This window comes from Meles meles, chromosome 2 (genome assembly GCF_922984935.1).
Source record: "Meles meles chromosome 2, mMelMel3.1 paternal haplotype, whole genome shotgun sequence".
In the NCBI taxonomy this organism is placed as follows: domain Eukaryota; kingdom Metazoa; phylum Chordata; class Mammalia; order Carnivora; family Mustelidae; genus Meles; species Meles meles.
This window is the reverse complement of record NC_060067.1, coordinates 109707144-109731633: the sequence shown is the minus strand read 5'-3', so window position 1 is coordinate 109731633 and position 24490 is coordinate 109707144. Positions and strand designations below refer to the sequence as shown.

General features: G+C 37.3%; 1 protein-coding gene across 2 annotated transcripts; it reads right to left on the bottom strand.

The window, feature by feature from the left end:
* Window positions 1–3985: 3985 nt before the first annotated feature.
* Window positions 3986–18850, bottom strand: LAMTOR3 (late endosomal/lysosomal adaptor, MAPK and MTOR activator 3). Of its 2 annotated transcripts, none has more exons than XM_045998043.1 (7): window positions 18726–18850; window positions 18376–18421; window positions 15402–15436; window positions 9470–9528; window positions 7439–7572; window positions 6315–6397; window positions 3986–4565 (listed from the first exon to the last, which is right to left on the bottom strand). In XM_045998043.1, the coding sequence occupies exons 2-7, from the start codon at window positions 18382–18384 to the stop codon at window positions 4523–4525; spliced, it is 363 nt and encodes a 120-aa protein (XP_045853999.1). In that variant the 5' UTR covers window positions 18385–18421; window positions 18726–18850; the 3' UTR covers window positions 3986–4522. The 2 variants fall into 2 exon arrangements, with proteins under 2 accessions (XP_045853999.1, XP_045853998.1); XM_045998042.1 differs by having other exon boundaries at window positions 6315–6378.
* Between the last annotated feature and the right edge of the window lie 5640 nt (window positions 18851–24490).

The window sequence follows — 24490 nt, the reverse complement described above, 5'->3', positions numbered from 1 at the left end:
ATATTTAGCAAATTTTTCTTTCCTCTTGTACCCTCTTACCATCTAACATAAGACGTATTAAAAATGATTAACCTTACATCATGGCATTTAAACTGTAATATAGGAAGAAGAAAAGTGAACATCATCCAAGAACTCTGCATCCTCTTCTGGGGAGAGTGAACATGTCCTCCGTATGTGGGTTAGTTGTTTGATGTTTGATGACAGAAACACGACTTGGTTACTGACTTTATTTGGAGGTTAAGTGTGCTTTAGGAAGATGTCTATGATGCCAAGCTAACAAGTGTACACTGTGAAGGTTAGTTTTAGGTGTCCACTTAGCAAGGCTGCAGTATCCTGTTATTCAACGGACCACAAATCTACATGTGGCAGTGTTATTTTATAGATGTGCTTAGCACCCATCTACCATCCACCGAATCTTATTTATAAGAGATTATCTTCCCTAATATGAGCAGGCCTCATCCGGTCAGTTGAAAGGCCGACCTTAAGAGCAAAATGGAGGTTTCCATGAGGAAATCAGAAGCCTTCTGCCTGAAGACTGCAGCCACAGCTCCTGCCCTATGGATTTTGGACCACTCAATTTCCACAATCACATAAACCAGTTTCTTGAAATACATTTAATACCTATCTATCCTCCTGCTTCTGTTTCTTTGGCAATCCTTGACTGATAGAATTTTCTTCTCCAAATACCCTAATATCATATTTTTATAAATTTTGTTTGCTGGAATATTTTATGATTTTTGAAGTGAAAAATTAAAAAACCACCAATGTGGTTTACAGTGAAAAGGCTCATTTCCGGGATCCCTGTGCCCCAGGAATCTAGCTCCACTCCTTGGAGGCTACCAGTATGACCACGTCCTCCTCTCATACACAATCAAACATGAATGTACACGTATATTTCTTCTTCTTATATATAAATTGCAGTACACCATGCAATTTCACACTCTGCTTTTCTCTTTGAACATCATGTCTTAGATTTCTATCACCATAACTAAAGCCCTTCTCCATTCTTTTCCCCATTGGGCAAATGCAGTAATTTATTTAACCAGTCCTCTATGATTAGGGTGACTAAGCAGTTTATCTAAAGAGGACACTGAAGAGTTGAAAGGAACATTCACAGGGCTGTGAGGGTGGCTCAGTCAGCTGAGTAACCCATTCTTGGTTCTGGCTCAGGTCAGGGTCATGGGATAGAGGCCATGGCAGGCTTGGCACAGAGTCTATTTGGGATTTTTCTCCCTCTGTCTCCCTCCCCTCTCTATGAAAAAGAGAGAGAGAGAGAGAGAGAGAGAGAGAGAGAGAGAAGGAGCATTAATAATCACACAAAAAATAGCAGGTAGAATCTGGTACTGTTAGGAAGCACAGAACATAGGGCTCAACCTATCTATGATGGGATATTTAGGTTGTTTTCTTTTTCTTTTTTTTTTTTAAGATTTTATTTATTTATTTGACAGATCACAAGTAGTCAGAGAGGCAGGCAGAGAGAAAGGGATAAGCAGTCTCCTCAGTGAGCAGAGAGCCCAACACGGGCTTGATCCCAGGACCCTGAGATCATGACCCAAGCTGAAGGCAGAGGCCTAACTGAGCCACCCAGGCACCCCTACTTAGGTTGTTTTCATTTCTGATACCACCAAGTTGCAACGAATATACCTACAAATATATAATTTTGCACATGTCCATTTGCATCAGTAGAAATTTCTAGAAGTGGAATTGCTGGGTATGGTGACTTTTTATCAAGCCACAGGGTGCCCAAATCAACATTATTTCAGGTCTGTGGAGATGTTCTTCTAGCATTCAGGCTATACACAAGAGGATGGCCCTCTATGGTGGGGGTGGGCATCATCCAATCTACTGAAACCCTGACTAAAAAGCTGGAGCAAGAAGGAATTTGCCCCTTTTGTTTGCCTTGAGCCAGGATATCTCATCTCATCTGGCCTCACTGGAATTCATACCACTGGCTCTCCTGGTTCTCCCGCTTACAGATGGCAGACCATGGCAGGTCTTGGCTTCCAGGAATTATGAGAGTCAATTCCTCACAGTAAGTCTTTTACATTTGTGTGACATATGTAATATATACTTGTACATAATAAAAAACGTGTATCCTACTGGGTCTGTTGGCCCTAGAGAATCCTAATATACTAGGCCAAAGTTCTGTGCATTTGCAAGTTTCACAGAGATTGGCAAACAGTCCTATATAAAGGGTATATAACAATATACACTTCTACCAGTAACGCATTAAAAAATGCCTGTCCTACTTACTGAATAATCTTTTTCACACTGACTTAAGTCCTCCTCAAAATGTTTTAAGTCCTCATGTATCTACCAAAATCTGTTTCTGGCTAAGTCTGTTCCACTGATCTAATTATGAAGCTTAGACTACCTTTTGAAAGTAGTTCACCTGGGCTCCTGGGTGGCTCAGTCAGTTAAGCACCTGACTTCAGCTCAGGTCAAAATCCCAGTGTCCTGGATCAGGTCATGATCCCAGTGTCCCGGGATTGAGCCCCGCATCAGGCTCCCTGCTCAGTGGGAGTCTGCCTCTCCCTCTGCCTGCCTGTGTTCTCTCTCTGACAAATGAATAAGTAAAATATTTAAAATAAATAAATAAATAAAAGTAATTCATCTAGTTTTGCATTAGCTTTGCAAACATTCCTTAGTGATCTTCATCTACCTATTTTCCCACATAAACTGTTGAGCAACTTATCTACTTCTTTAAACAGAAATTTAATAGTAGCAGTATTCACCATGCAAAGGTTAAATGTACCTCCATTTAGGACAGTTTTCTTTTCTGGGATTTTTTGGTATAAAATAATTATTCCTTGAAATTAAAGTTCTATATTACACGTTAGCAATGATGTCCTGAACACTATTCAATAATCCAGATAATGGGAAGTCTAGATTTTATTTTATTTGGGGGGTAATTCTAGATTGTAACGGATGTAGAGCGTGCCTTATTAGGTTTTCTGAACTACTTCTAGCTCCCTGCAGGTCAAACATGCCCTCCTGCCTCTCTGGCCACACAGAGGCTGTCTCTCTTGCCAATTTAAACGCCCCGCTTCTGGATCTCTACAGCTTCACAGCTGCAGAGCTTTTATCACAGTACTTCCTCTACCTGTCTTTATTTACTGAGCTCTAAGTTCTTTAAAGGAAGGAACCACAATTTAGTTTTATATTTGCATAGAAAGGAAATGGAGAGAGGGGAAGGAACGGAGGGAGGAAGGAGCGAGCAATAACTGTGCTGGCTGACTCCTCACTGTACAACTCCAGGACAGCATTCACACCTTGCCCACGAGAGGCCCTGGAGCCCGGAAACAGGATGTGAATTATACTCCTCAGAACCCTGCAACGTGGCCGCTCTGATTCATGGCACACCCAGGTGCTCAATGCACAAGCACTAATTCCTCCTGTGACTAACTCTGATTGTCAAAGAACCTAGGAGGAAACCAACAACTCTGAATGATGAACTGCATTCCTGAATATAAAGGGCATATTCTAGAACCAAGATACTTCTTTCGTAGAGATTAAATGAAGCTCATGGATAGGGTTTGTTTTCCAACTGACACCAGGTAAATCTGTCTTCAAACCAGTATCTATAAGCAACACTCACTGCTTATGCACATAGTTGAAAGTGAATTTAGTTAATCATAGTCTTTAAACTTTTGAAAGAAGCCAGGAAAGAAACCTATTTAGTGTTCAAAGTATACTTAAAAAATACTATTTTATTTATACTTATGTATGAAAAAAATGGCTTTACTACCATGTTTACATAAATACCAATACTGGAAGCAAAATTCAATTATGAATCACTTCTAAAGTTTATAAAGAACACACAACCATTAAAACACTGACTGGTTATAGAAAGCAGAGTGGAGGAAAAAAAACATTAGCTATTATTTTCAATTTAATTAAAGAGCAGCACAGCACCCTCTGAGAAGAATCAAATCAATTAGTAATATTTATCTATATTGTAAAATAATATATACATAGAAAAGTTAGTGATTGTACTGATTTTATTACTTTTACTAAGCCATTTTATTTTCCTCACCCTCAATGCAAAGAAATAAAACAATATAAAGAAAAATATGTTCTTATTATTATTCACAATAAAAAGGGTCTGCCTCATTCTGCAGGCCTGGGCATACTATATAATAGGGAGCACTTAATAACTCAAGTGGATCAAAGTACCATTTTGATTCTGACCCACTGAATAGAATCTCATGCATATCTGTGACTGGATTAACTCCATGGGAGCTGTGATGTACTAAACCATCTCTGTGGTAACCCCAGATCTCACTACATCAAAAAAAGACCCTACACAAGAAAAGATAACAGTCAGTCTGTCCATAAATTGTTTCTTTGGGCTCTTTCTTTAGTGTCAGGTGGTAAAAGGGACCCTTTCTTGAGTACACGGATACAAGGACTGTTGTGGCTTAAAGATTGCTGGATTGATATTTTGTCGGTTATAATGAAAATAAAGTGTACATCAAAACCACTGCCAGATTAAGAAACTTCCACAACTTGTCTCAATTCTTCAAATAACGGAGCAAGTTCCTTTTCTAGGCTGACAATGAGTCCTAAAACAGAGATTAAGAAAATTAGAACATCAGAGAAATGTTCCTAAAAAAGTTTTTGACTTAGGTTTCCTCCTGTCAAAATTTAGTTACTAAAAAGCAAACAAGATCTAGTTTATTCCCCATAAAGCAAAATAGTGTAATTCTAACTAATCAAACACCGTTTTCATTACGAAGTTTATTTTCTTCATCTATTATTAAAGTAAATAAATGAAAAATATTTATATGTATTAGGAGGTATAAAATGAATTATATGCACTGTAATTTTGTTAGTTTTGAAAGGAAAACTTTAATTTATACTCTACTGTTTCAAAATCTGTACTCATTCAGAAATGATACAAGATTTTTACTTAAAAAGGTCCACTTTTTTCCTGAACAAATTTTAATGGACTTTATCAAAACAGCAGAAGATGCCTGCTTCAACCTTGAACAAAGAAATATTATGTTTATTTTATAAATTTGGTAAAGCTAAAGCATAAATAGGTCTTTCAAGTGAAAAAATTAATTTTAAAGATGAAGGGTAGAGCATAAAATATAAACTTCCAGGTTTAAAATTCAGTGCTGAATCTGGGAGACAAAGTAGTCTAAAAGTGAGCATATCTAGCTTCTCCTTAGTTTACCAGAGTGAAAAACTATATATCTTATATATCTTAGACCCTGTTTAATGCTCAAAGGTCTTCCCTAAAAAAATTCTGAAAATTATTCTAGATACTAAAATATAATTCTATTATATTATCAAAATTTATAACAAGTGATGATTTAGTACATGATGGTGACTTATCACAATTAAGGTTTAGTATATTTTAAATGTCAACACCACTACTATTCTACATAATTAACAAAGTGTTTTCACACAGAGCATTTTACAGCTTTAAAACATTTAGAAATGAAAGAGACTTTCTAGGTCATCAAATCTAAACCCCTCACTTTAAAGATGAGGAATCTAAAGAACATGTTTCAGTGACATAGCTGGAAAGAGATTTGGCCAAACAACTTGGAAAGAAAAAAAACCCAAAAATAAATGCATAATAGTTCTAAATGGCAGCCAAATCTAAAGAAGACAATACTTAAAAAAAAAAAAAAAAAATCCCACTTTATCCAAAAGGGAACATACTAATTATAGAATACAGTCACTATTTTAAACATAAATATCCAGGGAGGGCTATTGAATATAACGGGATCCTATGATCTGCCATAGAAAGTACAGCTTCCTGGTGTTTGTTCTCAATTCTTCGAACCTCAGGAAGAACACATGTTTAAGTTCATCCTAGTCATGCTCTTAGAATTCTCAATCACATTAATGTTGCCCACTATCATTCAAGATTTTACCAACTAACAGATGGGTCTACATAGAATTGAACTCATCCTTGACCATTTTATGTGTGTGGTTATCTACTCTACTCTTTTTGTGTTTTCTTAAGCTGTTTTAATGTGAGCAAGATGTAGCATTCAAGGGGTGAAGATAATTTAATTTTCCTTTCTATCTTAAAGGATCACCCACCCATATGATGTCTCATTTGAACTAGAAAATAACCCCATGAGACAGAGAAAGCAGATATTAGCTCCATTATACAGCCAGGGAAAACAGAAGTCACAGAAGTTAAACTTTTCTGGAGACCAAGGAATAGATGGTGGAGGTAGGTCATGAATTCAGCTTTTTTGACTCTAAATCTACTATTCCGATCATATTAGACTGTTCAGATATGGTGTTATAAGAAATTAAAAGCTGTATTTAAGGTAGTTAAAACACACCTGTATTGGCATTGCTGCTGGCTATGAAACTCACCACCAAGGGTAAACGATTGAATTGAACCACCTAAAAAGAAAGTTAAGATCTAAATAATGTTATTCAAATGAAATATCTTAATCTTTCAAAACTTTTACTTAAATGGCCAATGTGTAAGATACTACCTACCCCATTATGTAATATGAAAGAGCTGAAAATAAGTATTTCCATTCAACAGGCTTACTGAGTATCTCTTAGAGCCATTATCATTACTCAGCCTGGAGAGATCTGAAAGTGGGACTATGCCACCTTCACCTCTTTACCTCCCAAAGACCAGTGGTGTGCCAATTATCACATGGCAGGGGCTCCACAAACACTGAATAATTAAGTGGCCGAAGTCAGTATTTCTCATTCAAGTAATTATACCTGCATGATTTTCCTGCCTCCTGTGTACCACTATTAATTTAAATTTAAGTTAACTTCAAATCAACTAAGCTTCCAACTAATCCTTATTGATGAAATTGAAGGTCAAAAGGGTTGGTTATCTTCTGTCTAATACATATGAAAATATGAAGTTTTAAAATAAAAATATAACGTGTATACCATCAGCAGTACAGGAATCAGACTCTGGGAAACACTGCTCTAAAGCAGAAGCAATTAATTTATTCTAAATAAGAAAATGCAGCTGGGGACCAAGAGGTATGTAGCAATGAAATTCCTTCATGATAACCTCAGTGAAAATATATCTTCCAAACCAAATGAAGGAATTAGCAGCAGTAATAAATTTCAATAACTTATCATAACTGTCAAGGGAAAATTTTTTGTCACAACAAAAAAAAAATGTGTTATTTGAGAAATCACATTTGTTAAGCTAAGGGCACCATCTACTGGAGGTAATAGTGACCTGACTTCCCTTTTTAGAACAACATTTTATTAATAAATCTTTTGACTACTTTCCACATTAATTAATTCCTGGTATAAAATGTGAAGACAATTACTACAATTCAACACAACCAATATGAAGGCTGAAATTTTAAAATGTCATCCACGCTTCAAAACTAAAATTTAGAATAAAAACATAAGCTATATTTTGTATAGAAGGTATAACAACAGTTGAAAACAGCAAACTGCTCTATAATTATGAACCTACCTGGTAGGTGTTATAGTAACAGATGATACTTTTATTTTTTGAAAGTCCAAGTTTGCTCCCTTGGTCTGTTGCAAGGGCAAAAGTAGATAAGAAACCAGGTCTCAAAGCATGCTCTGGGGCATTATCATTGGCCACTGGAAATACAAATGATTTAAAAAAAAAAAAATCATGCATGGATATGACAGAGAGAAGTTTACCGCACTTTTTTTTTTTTAAACATAAATTAGTGAAAATATTGAGAGAAGGGCTATTATGCATCACAATACTCAAAATCATATCACTAACGGGGTCTCATCAATTTAGGTGAGAAAAACTGTTTCACCAGAAATTGAGTGATCATAACTAAGGAAAGAAATACTGGTTCTCACATTTTTTTTTTAAAAGAATACTAAATGTTTAATTTTCTTAGTATCTACTTTAAAACACAAATTAATCAGTATGTTTAATAAACTGAATATTCTGGTTAACCGAGAGCCAAGCTAGAATAATGAAAAAAGCTTCCAGAAAATTTTTCTCTCATAAAACCTATAGCAGCATTACTTATAGATATTAATAAATTTGGAGGTGGTTAAGTTTCTTTCACTCATTAAAAGGCCTAAATGGAGTTAGTTGTACCAATAGCTTTAACACAGAGCTCCTAAGAAAGAAAATTAGAGCTGCAGATTATTTTAATTTTGTTCAGAATTTGCCTTTGAGTAAAGGCAAAAAGGCAGGCGACTTACTTGCCCATAGCCATCTATGTTTTATGGTGGGTTAGAACGCACACTGAACTACACATCAGAAGATAATGGGTTCTATTATAACTATAGTTATAATATTTTGTTTCTAATATATTTGTTATATTATAATATATAATATATTTAGAATATACATAATATATTATATATATTCTATTATTATCTTGTCACTGACTCATGTGCAACTTTGTACTAACAATGCACTCTTTGCACTTGACCATCTCTGTTTATAAAATGAAAGAACTAAATTAGGTGATTTCTAAACTTCCTTTTAATTCTAAGGTCTAAAATTATCTGATATATATGATAACCTCGGTTGGAAAATTGTAAACAAAATGTAAAGAAAATCATTTCATCTTTGATAAAGCTATTATAGCATCCCGATAGAACTATGAACATTCACGTGATACTGCCTTAAGACACAAGTATTAAAAATGGTCTTAATACACAGTCACTCAGTGACATCATATATACTTAAAGACTAAAGCTCAGGGGCGCCTGGGTAGCTCAGTCGACTAAGCAACCAATTCTTGATTTCAGCTCATGTCATGACATCAGGGCCCAGGGATAGAGCCCCACATTGGGATCTGTGCTCCAGCTCTAAACAGAGTCTGCTTGTCCCTCTCCCCCTGCTTGCCTAAGCACATGCACATACACACACACTCTCTCAAATAACTAACTAAAATCTTAAAAAAACCAAAAAAACCCTCCTGAAAATCAGGCAAAAATTTTTTTTCTTTTTTTAGGTTAATAAGCTCTTCTTTAGGTAAGAAAGTCTTGTTAGAGTCTGGTTAACTAAAGTAATTGTGAAGTTAAAAATTTAAAAAAAAATCTTATTTCCAGTAAAGAAGGAGAAAAACAATAAAGGTTCAGCAAAAACAATCAATATGTTAATTCAAACGTATGAAAGTTTATTTCCAAACCACTAGCAGTACTAATTAAAAAACAGATGTCAGGGGAAGTCTGTGTGTACAATGTATGTAGCTACATACAGTCCCAGTCCCAGCACTGACATTTACTCTTGACATTATGCCACTAATGTCTTTCATGAAAAACTGGGCTTGTGATAAATCCATGCTTAAACTCTCAACGGTGACCCAATCATTCAACATGTAGTAAGTTATAAGCTCCAGCGAAGCCTTCCACATACAAAAGCAAATATCTCCCTCCAAGCTAAGACCATCTCCTGGATTTATTGAAACAGCTTTTACATGCTTGCCTTCTGCACTACTCAGACCTAAATATGTTTTTATTCAAAAGCAAACACGACACTGGCAGGCAGGCACAGTTTTACCTTTAATAACGGGGACTCCATCTCTGTCTGACACAACGATAGCATGGAGCCCTTCAACACTAGAAGGAAAAAAAGTTAAAATATTATGAAGCATTTCATCTTCTCAAAATATGTACCTCAAAGTCATTCTGGGGATTTTCATGTACATTTCTGAAAAACTATGTCAACTCAGTTACTGACCTCAAAAGTTCCTAGATGTCTGCCAAAACTTCTAGAAATTGAATAAACATGTATATTACTGTCATGCTTATAATCTTCACAAATTTATGCTACTGATAAAGATCTAAAACATCCATAATTCTCCATTATAATTGTTAATTATCTTTCCTTTATTTATGCAAGTGTGACAGGTTATCAGCAGCAGCTATAGTAATAATGGTATCAAGTGCCATCAAGATAACTGTGGGTTATGAGAACCTATAAAAAGGTGGTTGATCTACACAAGTGGGTCAGGGAAGGCTTCCCAGAGACATTGATGGCTAAGCTGAGATGTTATAGCACTGGTCAAGAGAAGAGGGGCAGAAAGACTGATCTAGGCTGAAGGAACAGAATGGAAAGAATGAAGGTCATGCAGCAATCTCTTCAGTTATGCCTACATAAGAAGCAGCGAGCGGAATGGTCAAGACTATAACCATCTAGTCCAGCCTGGCGTACTATTTACACTACCCTGGGCCAATTATGAAAACTCTGTAAGCCTCCATTAACGATATGAAAATGGGAATAACTGTATTTATGTAATTATTACAAAATTTAATAAAATAATAATATAGAGGCTGGTACAAGTTAAAATTCAAAAATATTAATTATTAGTAATTAGCATCAGAATGTCATCTGCACACCCTGACAATTTATTAGTGCAGTTTAAGTATTAACTCATAAGAGAACTTCTAGAGCTACAAAACTAAAGAGCTAAAAATTAGAATGGGAAAACATTCTCAAACTTTCATTTCCATGATCTCGTAATATCCAAGATTGCGACTCAGAAATATGTTCAACGTTCCTACTCTAACTCAGATTATCCATTCCTTATTGTGTTAACCTTAATGTTTTAAGTTAGAAATAAGGAATAGTCATACACTGAAATTAAATTTTAAAGTGCCAGTGGCAAAAACTTTTAAGTCTTTTAAGAGAAACTTTTAAGAGACGTGTTATTAAATTTTGAGAAAATGGGGGCGCCTAGGTGGCTCAGGGGGTTAAAGCCTTTGCCTTTGGCTCAGGTTATGGTCCCAGGGTCCTGGGATTGAGCCCCGCGTTGGGCTCTCTGCTCAGCGGGGAGCCTGCTTCCCCTCTCTCTCTGCCTGACTCTCTGCCTACTTGTGGTCTCTGTCTGTCAAGTAAACAAATAAAAATTCTTAAAAAAATTTTTTTTTGAGAAAATGTTATGAATACTACCATTTATGAACCTTTAAAAGTAAAAATGATGAAATAACCTGTATAAACATTTACTGGTATTATTTTTTATTATCATTCAATCCTGGAATTATCTATATATTAAAATGTGCTCTTCTAAGGTTAATTTATAAAACAAATTCTTCTTAATTAAAAACTAGGTTATATAAAAGTATATCCTACTGATACTTGCACACACAGAAACTACTTTGTACAGTTATCAACAGCAACATCACTTGAAATAGGAAAAAACTAGAAACCTGCCTATCAAGAAGAACAAGTCCAATAAACTATGACACACATACACAATGGAATACTCTGCAGCCATTAAAAACAAAGAAACAGCTCTTTGTATGTACTGGGAAGGACTGATCTCAAAAGTATATTGTGAAGTGAAAACAAGTTTTGAACAGTATGTATAGGAAGCAAAACTTACATAGTAACAAGGGTAGGTACAGGTATGTATATGTTGTGATGGACTGAATGATTATGTCAGCCTGCAAAATTTATGTTGAAACCTAAATCCCACTGTGATGGTATCTGGAGGCGGGGCCTTTGGGAGGTCATCAGAATGGGGGGGGGTGGAGCCCTCAGATATCATACAGTGCCCTTACTTAAGGCTAGAGAGCTAGCTAGCCCTCCTTCTACCACATCAAGATATGGGAAGTCTGCAATCTGCAATTCAGAATCATGCTGGCACCTTGATCTTCGAGTTCCAGCCTCTAGAACCGTGAGAAATAAATTTTGGTTATTTATAGGAAATCGAATCTATGGTATTTTGTTTTAACAGTCTCAACTATGACCTATCTGTGTTTATATATACATGCTTGTTTGCAGGTGTGTAAAGTATCTTTGAAGGTACTGGGTATCCCTGAGAAGGGAACTGTGTGGCTAGGGCACAGGATAGGAAACTTTTCACTACTGTCCTGCAGTTACCTTCTGAATCTTGAACTTTATGAATGTACTCCCTACTCAAAAGATAAACAAATTAAAAAGCAGGTAAAGAGTACTACAAAAAAATGTTTAATAGGGAGGGCACGTACTGAATGGAGCACTGGGTGTGATGCCAAAACAATGAACACTGTTATGCTGTAAATAAACAAATAAACGAATAAAAAAAAAATGTTTAGAAATATTGTGTCACCATAGTTTCTTTTCTCTTATTTTCAAGATAATTAACTTAAATGCCAACTAGTGTACCAAAAGGGGAGGCAGAAATAAAGACTTTTGGGGCACCTGGGTGGCTCAGTGGGTTAAGCCTTTGCCTTCGGCTCAGGTCATGATCTTAGGGTCCTGGGATCGAGCCCTGCATTGGGCTCTCTGCTCAGCAGGGAGCCTGCCTCCCACCCCCGTGCCTGCCTCTCTGCCTGCTTGTGATCTCTGTCTGTCAAATAAATAAATAAAATCTTAAAAAAAAAAAAAAAAAGAAATAAAGAATTTCTTTTTAATGGATTTTAAATTTACAGAGGTAAATGCCCAACAAAGTAGAAAAATTACTCATATACTAAAATACCCACTAAAAGAAATCAGGTCACAAATATATAAGGTGTTTCCAATTCTACACAGAGTGAACAAAAAATAACATAAACAGATATTACTAATAGTTGAAAATAAGCATGATGCGTTAATAGGTACACTGCACTTCTAAAAGGAATTAAATGTTATAAAATATTCCGCAGACATCTAAACCTTAAGCTTAATAAAACAAACATTTTTATTCCAAAAAAGCAAATACTGTATTTGTAATCAGACATCATATTTCCATATATATATATAATAACAAAACTTCTGGTTATTTTAAAACACAAAAGTTGTGACTATTAAAAAGCCTGAGCCTACTTTGGGTCACAACTAGACTTAAAAATAGAAATTCAAAAACTGTATTTAGCAGAGAATTTAAAAATGAACAAAAGCGTATTCCATTTACTGACTCAGTGTTGAGAGGTATAGCTCTAACAATTAAAAGCATGAACCCACAGCTCTGAAGCCAAGTTGCCTTCATCCAAATCCCTTCACTTTACATACATCTAGCAAGAAATCAAAATGTGTATTTTATTACTTTTCTTTGTAAGTGTTCAATATTATTTCTTCAGTCCTTTAGCTTTTGGGATACACTAAACCTACTTTCAAGAAAAAGTCATGAATGAATTTGAATCAAACTGGCCTTGCTCATTATGGGGGGAAACCAAACTAAAACAAAATACACAGAAAGCCCTTTCTTCCACTATAGAAAGATTTTCATGATACTTTAACAATTACCCTTTTTACAAACATCAACTATGCTTTTGCTCCTATATTCTGTTGCCAGTGCAGGATTTCCCTCCAACTCCACTGGTCAATTTTACCATCCTTTCAATATGCCAGACCTCCAAGAAGGCAGATACAGAGAAACAAAGGAGGCCTCCATTTTGTATAGTTCCAATATGGACACATTTAGTTCTCAGTTGAACTAAGTAACACCACTCCCCCTGAAAGCAAGGCTCAAATTTCAGGAATATGGTATAGTGAGTAAATACATACAGTACAAACCTCACTAATGTGAACAACTTTGTAAGTGACAGATCGCACTGTATCAGGAACCAGCCACATCACTTCTTTCAAAATGTGTTGGTGACTGGTCACTGAGCATCCGTTCCTCAGTGTATGCAGGGATGGTAAAGTACAGGGTGTTATCTCCTTGTTTTCTAATGGTTAAGCATATGACATTAAAAAGAAAACCAGAACTGAAATAGGGAACTGGCTAATCAAGATGAAATACAGCGAAGGAAGGGAAGTGACAACGATGGAAGTGAAATTCAAGCAGAAAGTCAACACCTCGAGAAGAAATAACCGGCTGAAAGAATGCTGACACTTTCACTGTTGTGCACAAGACGCGCAGCCAGAGGAACTTCATGCAAGTGCATTCACTGACAGTAATTGGGCAAGTGGTTGGGATGAAAAGGATGAAGACAGCCCAGAGGAAGTGACGCTGGCAAAAAACTTCGCACAACATCGACAGTACAAAGGACAAAATGGTGGAAGCTGATCCAAACTTAGAAAGGAGTATGTTCATTTGAAGGCACAGAAAAGATGCCTACTCCTTATCTTAAGGTAATACCTTTTATATTATTTTACTGTATATGCAAAGAAGTAGGCACTGTTCAAACTATACTCGAGAAGTTTTCTACGAAGAAATAAACATTAGTCCTCAGTATTTCCACTGTTTTTAAATTGCAGTATATTAAACAAATACTGCTTTTAGCATTTGTTTCCATTCCCGCAAACAGAACCAACAAAAGAGGTTTTAAGGTTTTGACAAAATTTTCTAAACATCAGAAAACAACTGTCATTTTTCCCGGGGATTATTAAAATTGCTTTGGACAGTTTCGGCATGTACTGTCATTTTACTGCCCTGAACTACCGTGCAAAGCTAGGACTGCCTGCTCATCATTACATTGAGAACAGAGTCAGTGTTCCAGTTTGCACTAGAAAGAAGAGAGTAAAAATGAATTTAAGTACTACATTAACACGAAGCCAAATGCAACAATTATTTAATACTTCAATAATATTTTCTTCCTGAATATAATAGTATTTTTTTCCCGAATACAGACAAATATACATAAATCAAAGCCAGGAGATAATATCATTAATTTCTACTGACTTATAGTCAGGGTAAAAAGGCACAAGTTAATAGTCAAACCACATGAAACAATTCAGGCAAAAATCCAAATGAGAATTTTTTTTCTCTTTCTTTTTAACTACCTACAGAAATGAACTGACATCCAAAACCTTTTTAAATTCACACATTTGGAGAATAAAAAAAGTAAAAAAAAAAAAAAAAAAGGATCTCACCACATATTCTACATTATGCCTCAAAGGTTATTCAATTAAGCTGGAATGTGAAAATGGATGTCTTCCTCTCTCTCATGTCCTTAACTCTAAGGTATTACTTTCCACTAAACTAAATGGGAATTTTAATACAACTGAAGTGACAAAGTCCTTTGAACCACAAAAATATCTAAAAGGAAGTCTGCTGTTCTCCACACACAGCCAAATTGATAATGGTACATCTAATGGACTGGGGGCAGGCAAAAGAAAGCCTTGTGATTTTTCCCAGTATGAACTGCTATCTACATCTAGCATTTCTGGATTATGCAAATTCAGCAATTAGGTCTTAAAAGTAATACTAAAGGAAATGCAAGCTCTAGCGTTTTTCTCCTTAAAATTGCTCTATCTCAAAATATAACCCAGTAAGCTGTTATGATAGTATATTTGAAAAAACTCTAAAAGTGGCAAGAAATAGGAGTTCTAGCTCTCTGGCATTCACGAGCTATTTAACCTCAGACAACAAGTCACGTAACTTCTCTAGGCCTGATAGTATTTATCCACAAATTCAAAGAACATTTCTTGTACTGTCTAGTGTCAAGTATTTGAAAACGTTCTAGTGCCAAGTATTTAAAAACGTTAAATAACAATATAATATACACATACTAATAGTCTAAAATAAATAGAAACAAAATGCTACATAAAATCGACATATATTAACAAATTAGTAATTTTTTACCTTGGTAATTTTTTATACAGGAATCGCTTTAGGTCCTGAAAGAGAATATAAAAAAATCATGTTATAACAATATGCCTTGTACTGGTTATCTAGATACTGTTCCACCCACATTTCAGGTACTTTAAATCACAATTCATAACCTTTTTTGCTTGTGTTTTTTTTTCTTTTTGATTTTGATACTAGCTGTGTGGCTTAAAACAAGTTATTTAACCTTTCTCTCTAAGTCCCAGTTTCATTATCTGTTGAGAAGGGATAATCACAGAACCTATCTCATAAGACTGTTGTTAACATTTATTGAGAAGATATATGTAAACTGAGTAGCATATCTGGACACATACATAGCAAATACATATTAGCTATAAAATTAGATCATATTTTTCATACTATTTTACATCCTGTTGCTATTGTCCTGTTCACTTGAGAATATATTATAAACATCTTTCCATGTCTGCAGATAAACTTTCTCACATTACTTTTTAGCAATCCTGGGTAAATTAACTTCTCTGAAATTATGTTTCTTTTCATGACTAAAGATAAATGACAACATGTATCAAGTGTTAAGCATGGAACATAATTAGGAATAAAGAAAAAAAAGACTATTTTATTTCCTCTTATTACACTTTCTCACCCAGGGAATTTCACTGACAATCCAGGTAGGAATTATAAGGTCTACATAGGTAAATCAGGAATCTGGTGTTTTGAACGTCTAATCCCTACTATTCTCGAGACCTGAATGTTCACTTTATTTCATGTTATGACCACCATCTTACCTCTGCTCTTATCTTAAGCACACACATTAAAACTAATTATGTTTCATGCACAATCCAGATTTCCTCAATCTCTTCTTGTCTCTATTAAAGCCACTACCAATCCCATTATTCAGGTCTGAAACACAGAGTAACATTTAACCCTAACCTCACCTTTATCACCTTTAAATGATTTGTGAAGTCAAATGTTTTTAAAATGACCTCTTCCTCTCCTTTTTTCTTTTTCTTTTTTTTTTTTTTAAGATTTTATTTATTTATTTCACCCAGAAAGACTGAGCTCAATCAGGGGGAGCAGCAGGCAGAGCGAGAGGGAGAAGCATGAAGACCTGAGCTGAAGGCAGACGTTTAACTGACTGAGTCACCCAGGCGCCCCTCTTCCTTTCCTTTTCAACTGACATTATAATTTAGGTTCACTTTAAAAATTATCTGTGACTTGTGCTGGCCTTCCAACTGGTAAACTGATCTCCCTCTTCTATCCCATACAGTTAGTTCTACACAATGCCAATAACCATATTATTCTCCTTCTCTACCTGTGCTACAGGTGCTCCCCAGATGATCCCCTGTGCAGCTAGGGTTGAGAACCAATGTCTGAATGACTCTCCACTGTTTAATAAATTCTCTACAAATTCTTTTAACATTTGGGCTTCTTTACAATATGGCTTACAGCTAATTTTACAGTCCTGCTTCCTATCACTCCCCTCATACATACTCTTAACCCCAGCAAAAGTGGACTACTCACAGCTACTCCACATACCTTTCCCTTTCCCATCTCTCAAACTTTGCTTATAGTATTCATTTTAATAGTAATTCTCTATCAACCTTACTTTAAGAAAAAGTGCTACTCATTATTTAGAGCTAATCTCAACCACCAAATACTTCAAATAGGCCTTCCTGATACACACAAACAAGATGTAATCCCTCTTTCTTTTGAATTTTCACACAATTATGTATATACATTTATGACCACCTGTCTACTATACTTTAAAAAAAATTTTTTTTAAACCCTCATGGAGGGATGCCTGGGTGGCTCAGTTGGTTAAGTGTCTGCCTTGGCTCAGGTCACGATTCCGGGATCCCGGGATGGAGTCCCACATCAGGTTCCTTGCTCAGAGAGGACTCTGCTTCTCCTTTTGCCTGCCACTTCTTGTGCTCGTGTGCTCACATGCATGAGCTCTCCCTCTGACAAATAAGTAAAATATTAAAAAAAAAAAACTGTATGGAGAGGAATTATACCTTCATCATCTATATTTCACACACAGCCCTTATTACAACAACCTTTGTAAGGTGATACTCAATAGATACAGTGTTTGATTATGACTGGAGAAAACGTTTTCAAGAACATAATGACAGACACTCAAAAATGGAGTGATAAAGGCATACAAAGTTCCTAAATACTCAAACATATAGTCTTGCAACCTAAAAAGAAAAATCACATTCAATATTAATGTTGAGTGATCATTTAGCCTCATGGTTAAGAGCATAAATCCTGGAGTTAGACTGCCTGGGGTGGTATCTTGACATTACAACTTACCAGCTGTGTAACCAGAGGCAAGTTACATGATCTTTCTATGCCTTAGCCTCCCCATCTAGAACACAAGGACAGTAACAGTGCCTACTTCATAATAGCTGTAAGAATTAAATGAGTATATGTTCAATGTTTGGAAGAGTGCCCAGCATGTAAGTAATATAACAGGATGTAAAATATAGACACAAACATTAGTAGTATTAATTCCCTGTTGTTTCTCGTAACTAGTACAATTAAGTTTCCTAAACTTACAATTTGGGTTTTACTGCTGTGCTAAAGAGGTATCAGTCAGAAATCATCTCAATTTGCTCCAGTGAATCTAGAGAGACATCATGACCACTTACTGGAAAAAAGTAGATACACAGCAGCAAAACATTTAGAAATTCAAATGGGATTCAGAGCCTCTCTTCTGCCCGCTGGACTGGGGAGTGGGAAGAAAACAATTCTCTCAACCTCAAGACATCAACACACCCACTGTGGGCAGAAACTCGGGATTCCGCAAATCTCTTCATCTTAGTCACTCACTCCAAAGTCTACAGAAACTATGTGGGGGTGGGGTGGGAGTGGGGGGGCTAAAAGGGAACATACTTCTCCTTGGCAAGTTTTACCTCTCCCCGCCCAGTAGGCCTCCCCTAAAAACTTCCCATCCTCCCCTTCCTCTTGCGTGGGTGTGTTAACTCACATCCGCCATGACGAACCCCTTTGTCCCGCAGGATCAATGTCCACTCCTGGAAGAGAAACTCCTGGTGACTCTCCCCTCGACACTTCTTCCCACCTCCAACCTAATAAGCGGGGTCAGCTCTCATCAAAGCCAGGCAAGAATCCGCGGCACTAGGACTCGCACCAGGGAAGCCGGAATGAGCGCGAGTTCCCAAATACCCAGACGGTAGCTGTCATGCCCTGTCTCAGTCCACTCCACCCCCCACCCGCGAAGATCTAGGCCCGAAGGCGAGTCCTCTCCCTCCCTTGAGTCTCACGGCCGGCGCCACCGGGGGGCCCGGGCTCAATACTACGCATAGCGGCTCAAGTTACCCGGCTTTCTGGGCTGCGGTGTCCTCTCAGCTGTAAATTCAGGGACAGCCTCAAAGACAGTCTCCCTTGAAAGCCGTCGTCACATGACTTGTGACCTCCTCCGTGCTCCAGGAAGCACTTCCGACGCCTCTGAAGCCCGGTGACATGAAAGTTCCGGGGAGGCGCGGGGTCCTTTTGCGCCGGCGCACCCCGCCCGTCCCCGCCCCTGGGCGGGCTGTTCCCTGCGCCTGCGCAGACCTAGGGACGTGGGGACGCCGGCCCGAGGTTTGAGGGTTCCTTGGCCATCGTCTAGCACTAAAAGACCTGCGGAAAATGTATGCACGAAGAGGTTGTGTGGGGAGGGTGCACAGATTTCATTAGTTTTTCAAGGCTTGTTATCTTAAGATCTTTTCTTGTAGGTAAAAAAAGTTTGAAAGGCTGTTGTTTACAGGGGGAACTGCAGCAGGGTTCCCTGTGTCTAGAAGTCCCAGGCCCCTGGGGTGCCTGGCTGAGTCAGTGGAGTTGATGACGTGATCTTAGGGTGGTGAGTTCCAGCCCCGGTGGGTGAAGAGATTACTTAAAAATAAAATCTTAAAAAAAAACAACAACAAAACCCCAGGTTCATAGATTTCTGAGCCTGATGACCTCCTCTGCCTTGGCTTTAACAAGTGCGCTTAATCAAGGTCTTGTCTCGACTGAATAGAGGAACCATGGGATTTCTGGAGTTTTCACAGTTATTTGTGGAACTCAGCATATGCAAATACTGGACGACCTTCCTTCTTTGCCTCATGATTTAGAAGGCTATGCCTTAGCAGCAGTCATAGTTTTTTGTTTGGTGCCTTGCTCGTTTGCACATGTAACAAAAATTTACCGTAGCTGGTAAGAAAACAAAGACTATGGGAGCTTGTTAACGACTCATCTTCAACTCCCAGTCCCTAAAAGTAGGAGTGCAAAAGGAATTCTAGCTTAAGACGGGGGAAGAGTTGGATAGTAATTTACTATTTATCCGTGAGAAGACGAAATGGTAAACTACAGAGCTCACAACTGTTAAAATGATCTAATTATTTTATCACTGTCAAGTGATATAATTATCACTATCAAGTGAACTTGACAGTTCCATAGCAACTCACATCATTGAAATTCACTTTCTTTTCCTTATTTAAACCGTTTAATTCCCTAGCTTTGGGATACTGTATTACTTATTTTAGGTCCTCACGCATTCTAGTTTCCTAATTATTTAGATCATTGCGTTTAAAGCTTGTCTTTAGTTTGTTTTTCTCTTCCCACATTTCCCTGAGAACGTGAGTCCTAAGTCTGCACCTTTCCTCAGAGTTCTAGGTTCACATTTTTGGCTACTTGTCGGTTGTTGCATATTTCTAAATATATGTCTTATAGTCAGCTCTGACTCAAAAGCTCCGAAAACTTCTCCCATCAACATTTTTCATTATGTGTGCCTGTATCATTTCCTGATTCTACTAGTCAAGTGTCATGTTTGACTGCTGTCTTTTGTTCCTCGTGTCTGCTTTTCTGTAACAGATTTTTTTCAACTATATATTTTTTTCAATTCCTCATTCAAACCATTATCTAGCAAGATGATATTAATAGCCACTTAGTAATGGCCAGATAACCTTCCCAAAACAATGCATATTACTGCTGCACAAAAAATCTTCAGTGATGTACCACTGCAGACTGATAAAGTTGACAGTCTAATCTTTTACCTCTGAACACATTCTAAGGTGAATCCTATACTCCAGCCAAATTGATTACTCACCTTTCCATCACTGTTTATTATTTCTCCACACTGGTTCTGGAGGGTCCTTTAAACTGAAATGCTCATTTCTCTTGTAGGGAAGGAAAAACATCTGCCCTTCTACCCTTTTAGGTTCTATGGCTGAGCCTAAGAATTGATAGATTATCCAGTGAAAAACACAACATTTATTTAATATTTTTATGTGTATATGGGAGTATTTAGAAGGAGATAAGGTCCAAAGACATCACTAGGCCCAAAAGTTACATACCTTTTTATACAAAGAACAACAAATCATGGGGATGTGACAAGAAAAGGGGATTGGGTAACGGACAGTAATTGTGGGACAGTGATTATGAAACGCGGGTGAAACCAATGGAAGATAAGGATTATTTTAGTAGGCTTGTTTGTAAAGGTACATTTTGGTGTCCGTCTCACCTCTGGTGATAAGAATGTTCTCTTCCTGGTAGACGGAGGGCACCTTTCTCACAGGAAATTTTATGACCTGTGTTTTGGTAAAAGGGAAGGTCAAGGAATCCTTCCTGTATCTGTTTTCTTAGTTCCTTCAGCTCAAAATAATCAGTATGCCTAAGTGGTGGGCACCTGGGTGGCTCAATAGGTTAAGGGTCTGCCTCCTGCTCAGGTCATGATCCCAGAGTCCTGGGATCAAGTTCCACATTGTGCTCCCAGCAACAAGGGGAGTTTGCCGGTCTCCCTCCATATGCCTCTCCCCTGCTCATGCTCTCTCTCTCAAATAAGTAAATAAAATCTTTAAAAAAAATGCCAAAGTGGCATATTTTGGGGTGGCATGTTCTGAATCCCTTCACTTTCTACCTTAGATATGCTCCCCCCCTCCAAAGAGAGAAAGAGCATGCATATGCCCACACGGGGCAGGGGAGGGGCAAAGGAGAGGGAGGGATATAATCTTAAGCAGGGTCCATCCCCAGAGCAGAGCCCGATGCAGGGGCTCAATCTCATGACCCTGAGACCTGGGCCGAAATCAAGAGTTGGACATTTAACAGACTGAGCCACCCAGGTGCCCCTCTACCTGAGATAACTTAAATCTTGTTTTCTGGTAACATCTCACATATCCCATTCTCTTGAATACTGCTTTATTTTACCAAGAATAATTGATATTTGTGCATAATTATGTGTCATAGTTTTGCTTTCCCAATGAGACCATAACCTCTAGAAGGCCAGGTCATGTTTTGGACTTTTTTTCCAGTTTCCTATAATGCCTCAATGTCTTGCACTCTGTAGGCAACTCATTCAGCATTTGTTGACTAAAAGTGGTTAAAAGAAACTACTAATCCGGGGCCTGACTACAACTTCTTATCCGTCCCTGACCCCTCAGCATTTTCTCCCAAGTTTAGAGGCAAGTAAAAATATGAACTCTGGCAAGTTCTTTTAATTTCTGGAAGTGGTTTTTCATTTTAATATGTTCCATCCTACTGACCTCGATAAATGATAGTTGACCTGGAAAATACTGATTTTTCTTCTTCTTCTTGGGTGGCAAAAAAGGGAAAGCATAGCTTTCCAAGCTCTCCAAATACCATTCTGTCCTCAAACTGAAAGAACTAAGATTTCTAATTTCCAAGTGTGATGGTTTCTGAATTATGGCAGTCAATGGGAGATTAATCTATTTGAATTTACTCACTGCCACTGGTATAGGACTAGGGGAAATAATTACTGGCCTAAAAAATTACCAGCATTATGTACAGTTTTCCAAAGTGGGGTGTACCAGATGATCCCTGAGGTTCAGGAAGTAACTAGTAGAAACTGCACACATGCACATAAAGTTTTTATCTCACCATTCAAATTTTCTAGTGCGCAGCATACCAGAGAAATAGTATATTAGTATATCTAATACATGAAACAGTTAAACGTTTTAACTTTGTTGTTAAAGTTGTTAAAGTTCTAACTTTATTTTTTGCCTTTGTTTCAGCTTATTTTTAGCTTGCTTCTCTTAGCTTTTATATATGGCCAGAGATAGCTTAGTTTTTTTATTCTTCTTTCCCATGAAAAATTACCAGTCGTCTTGGTTTAGGTTGGCTCCACTATTTGTGTGAAAATCCTAGTTGGTATTCGAATTCATGGTGAAGAGAGTCTTGCTGATTTTCCAACATACAAATATGAAAATTTTATCACTTAGATTGGCCAAGTTGGAAAATGTCTTGCTAATATTGATTCTGGCTATGGTTTGGGATTTGGTCCATTGAGAATACAATTACAAGGTCATATGCAGTAACTCTCTCTTTTATACCACCACTCATTATCATCACACTCTGGATTTAGCCAGTCACCTGAGAAATTACTAATTCCTCTGATCTCTGGCTTGCATACAATAGACAATGAATCACTCACATGTCAACAACTTAAACTCCCCTACCTTCTTTCCAGCCTGAAAGAACCTCAACTTTGGATGAGTTCAGTGAATTGTATTCCACTGCCTATGCCTACCTAGGCTGACAGGTTAGGCTGGAGAAAACACACACAACTAAATAGACTAAATTCTGTCACCAATCTAGGACTTGTAAAAATCCGACTTTTTCACTTGTCAGGTGACTCAGTGAAAAAAAAAAAATTTTCCCTCAAACTGTCTTCTTTCCAAGCCTGTTTATTTTTTTCCCTCCCCCACTTTACACAGATAAACTGCCTATTCATCAAGCCAGTGAAAGCTGTGACATCTTTACCACCAACACTACAGATCTACCTGCCTTTTACCTATCCTCCTTGCATTCCTTTCTGAAAGAATGCTGGTGGTCGCTTAGCTAAAGTATTCTTCTATCTGTCAAGTGGACATAATATCCTCCTGGACATATCAAACACTTACTGCTACTATCCCTCTTTTCCTCTATCTTTACTTTCACTTTCTATCTGCCCTTTTACACCAGAATGAAAAACAGAATAAAACAGATCTCTCATGCAATAAATAAGATCTCACGTAATTAATAATTGAAAAATAAAAACCTTCTTTAGAAATCACATCCTCTTTCAGCTAACATCTTTCTCTACTCCCTTTCATAGCCAGTTTTTTGTAAAGTTTTTAATTGCTGCCTCTATTCCAAATCCAATCAATCAAGTAATTTTCTTGGCTCTACTTTCTGAATATCTCTCAACATCACTCATTTATCTGTATTCCTATTCTAATCCAAGTCATGATCATCTCTCCTTTGCCAGTAACTTTCTATCCTTCCTACATTCATGTTTGCCCTCCAGTCCTCTCTGCACAATAACTAAAATGATATTTTAGAAACTCAAATCTCATTATGTAACTCCATCCTCAAAAATCTCAAAGGTTTTCTACTGACTTAGGATAAAGTCCAGTTATCATCATCATAGTTTATATATGGTCTTATGGAAATTGACCCCTATCTTATTTTAGTTCTCTAACTTACCCTTCATTTCCTACGCTATAATCATACAAGTTTGTTCTCATGTAAGTTTGTTTTCACTTCCACAAAGTTTCTAAGGCTTTATCAACTTAGCATACTCTGCCTGAAATATATCTCTAGCATTCACCTCACTCCTACTTTTCTTGTCTTTTGGGTTTCAGCTTAAGCTCACTTTCTCAGAGAAACCTTCCCTGATCCTTCCACAGTAGGTTAAGTCTTCTAGATATGTGCTTTCATTGTACCTTGTAATTCTCTATGTAGCATTCACCATAATTATAATTAGTTATTTACTTGACATTTATTTTCCTGAAGAGATGTAAATAAACTCCATAAGGATTTCTGTCTTGTTCAGTGATTAATTCCCAGCACTCAGCTCACTGCTTGCAATAAAGGTTTCATACATTTGTTGACTGGTTAAATGAATGAAAGAAAGTGGATATTAAGTATATAAAACAGGGGCGCCTGGGTGGCTCAGTGGGTTAAAGCCTCTGCCTTTGGCTCAGGTCATGATCCCAGGGTCCTGGGATGGAGCCCCGCATTGTGCTCTCTGCTCAGCAGGGAGTCTGCTTCTCTCTCTCTCTCTCTCTCTCTCTCTCTTTCTCTGTCTGCCTCTCTGCCTACTTGTAATCTCTGTCTGTCTAGTA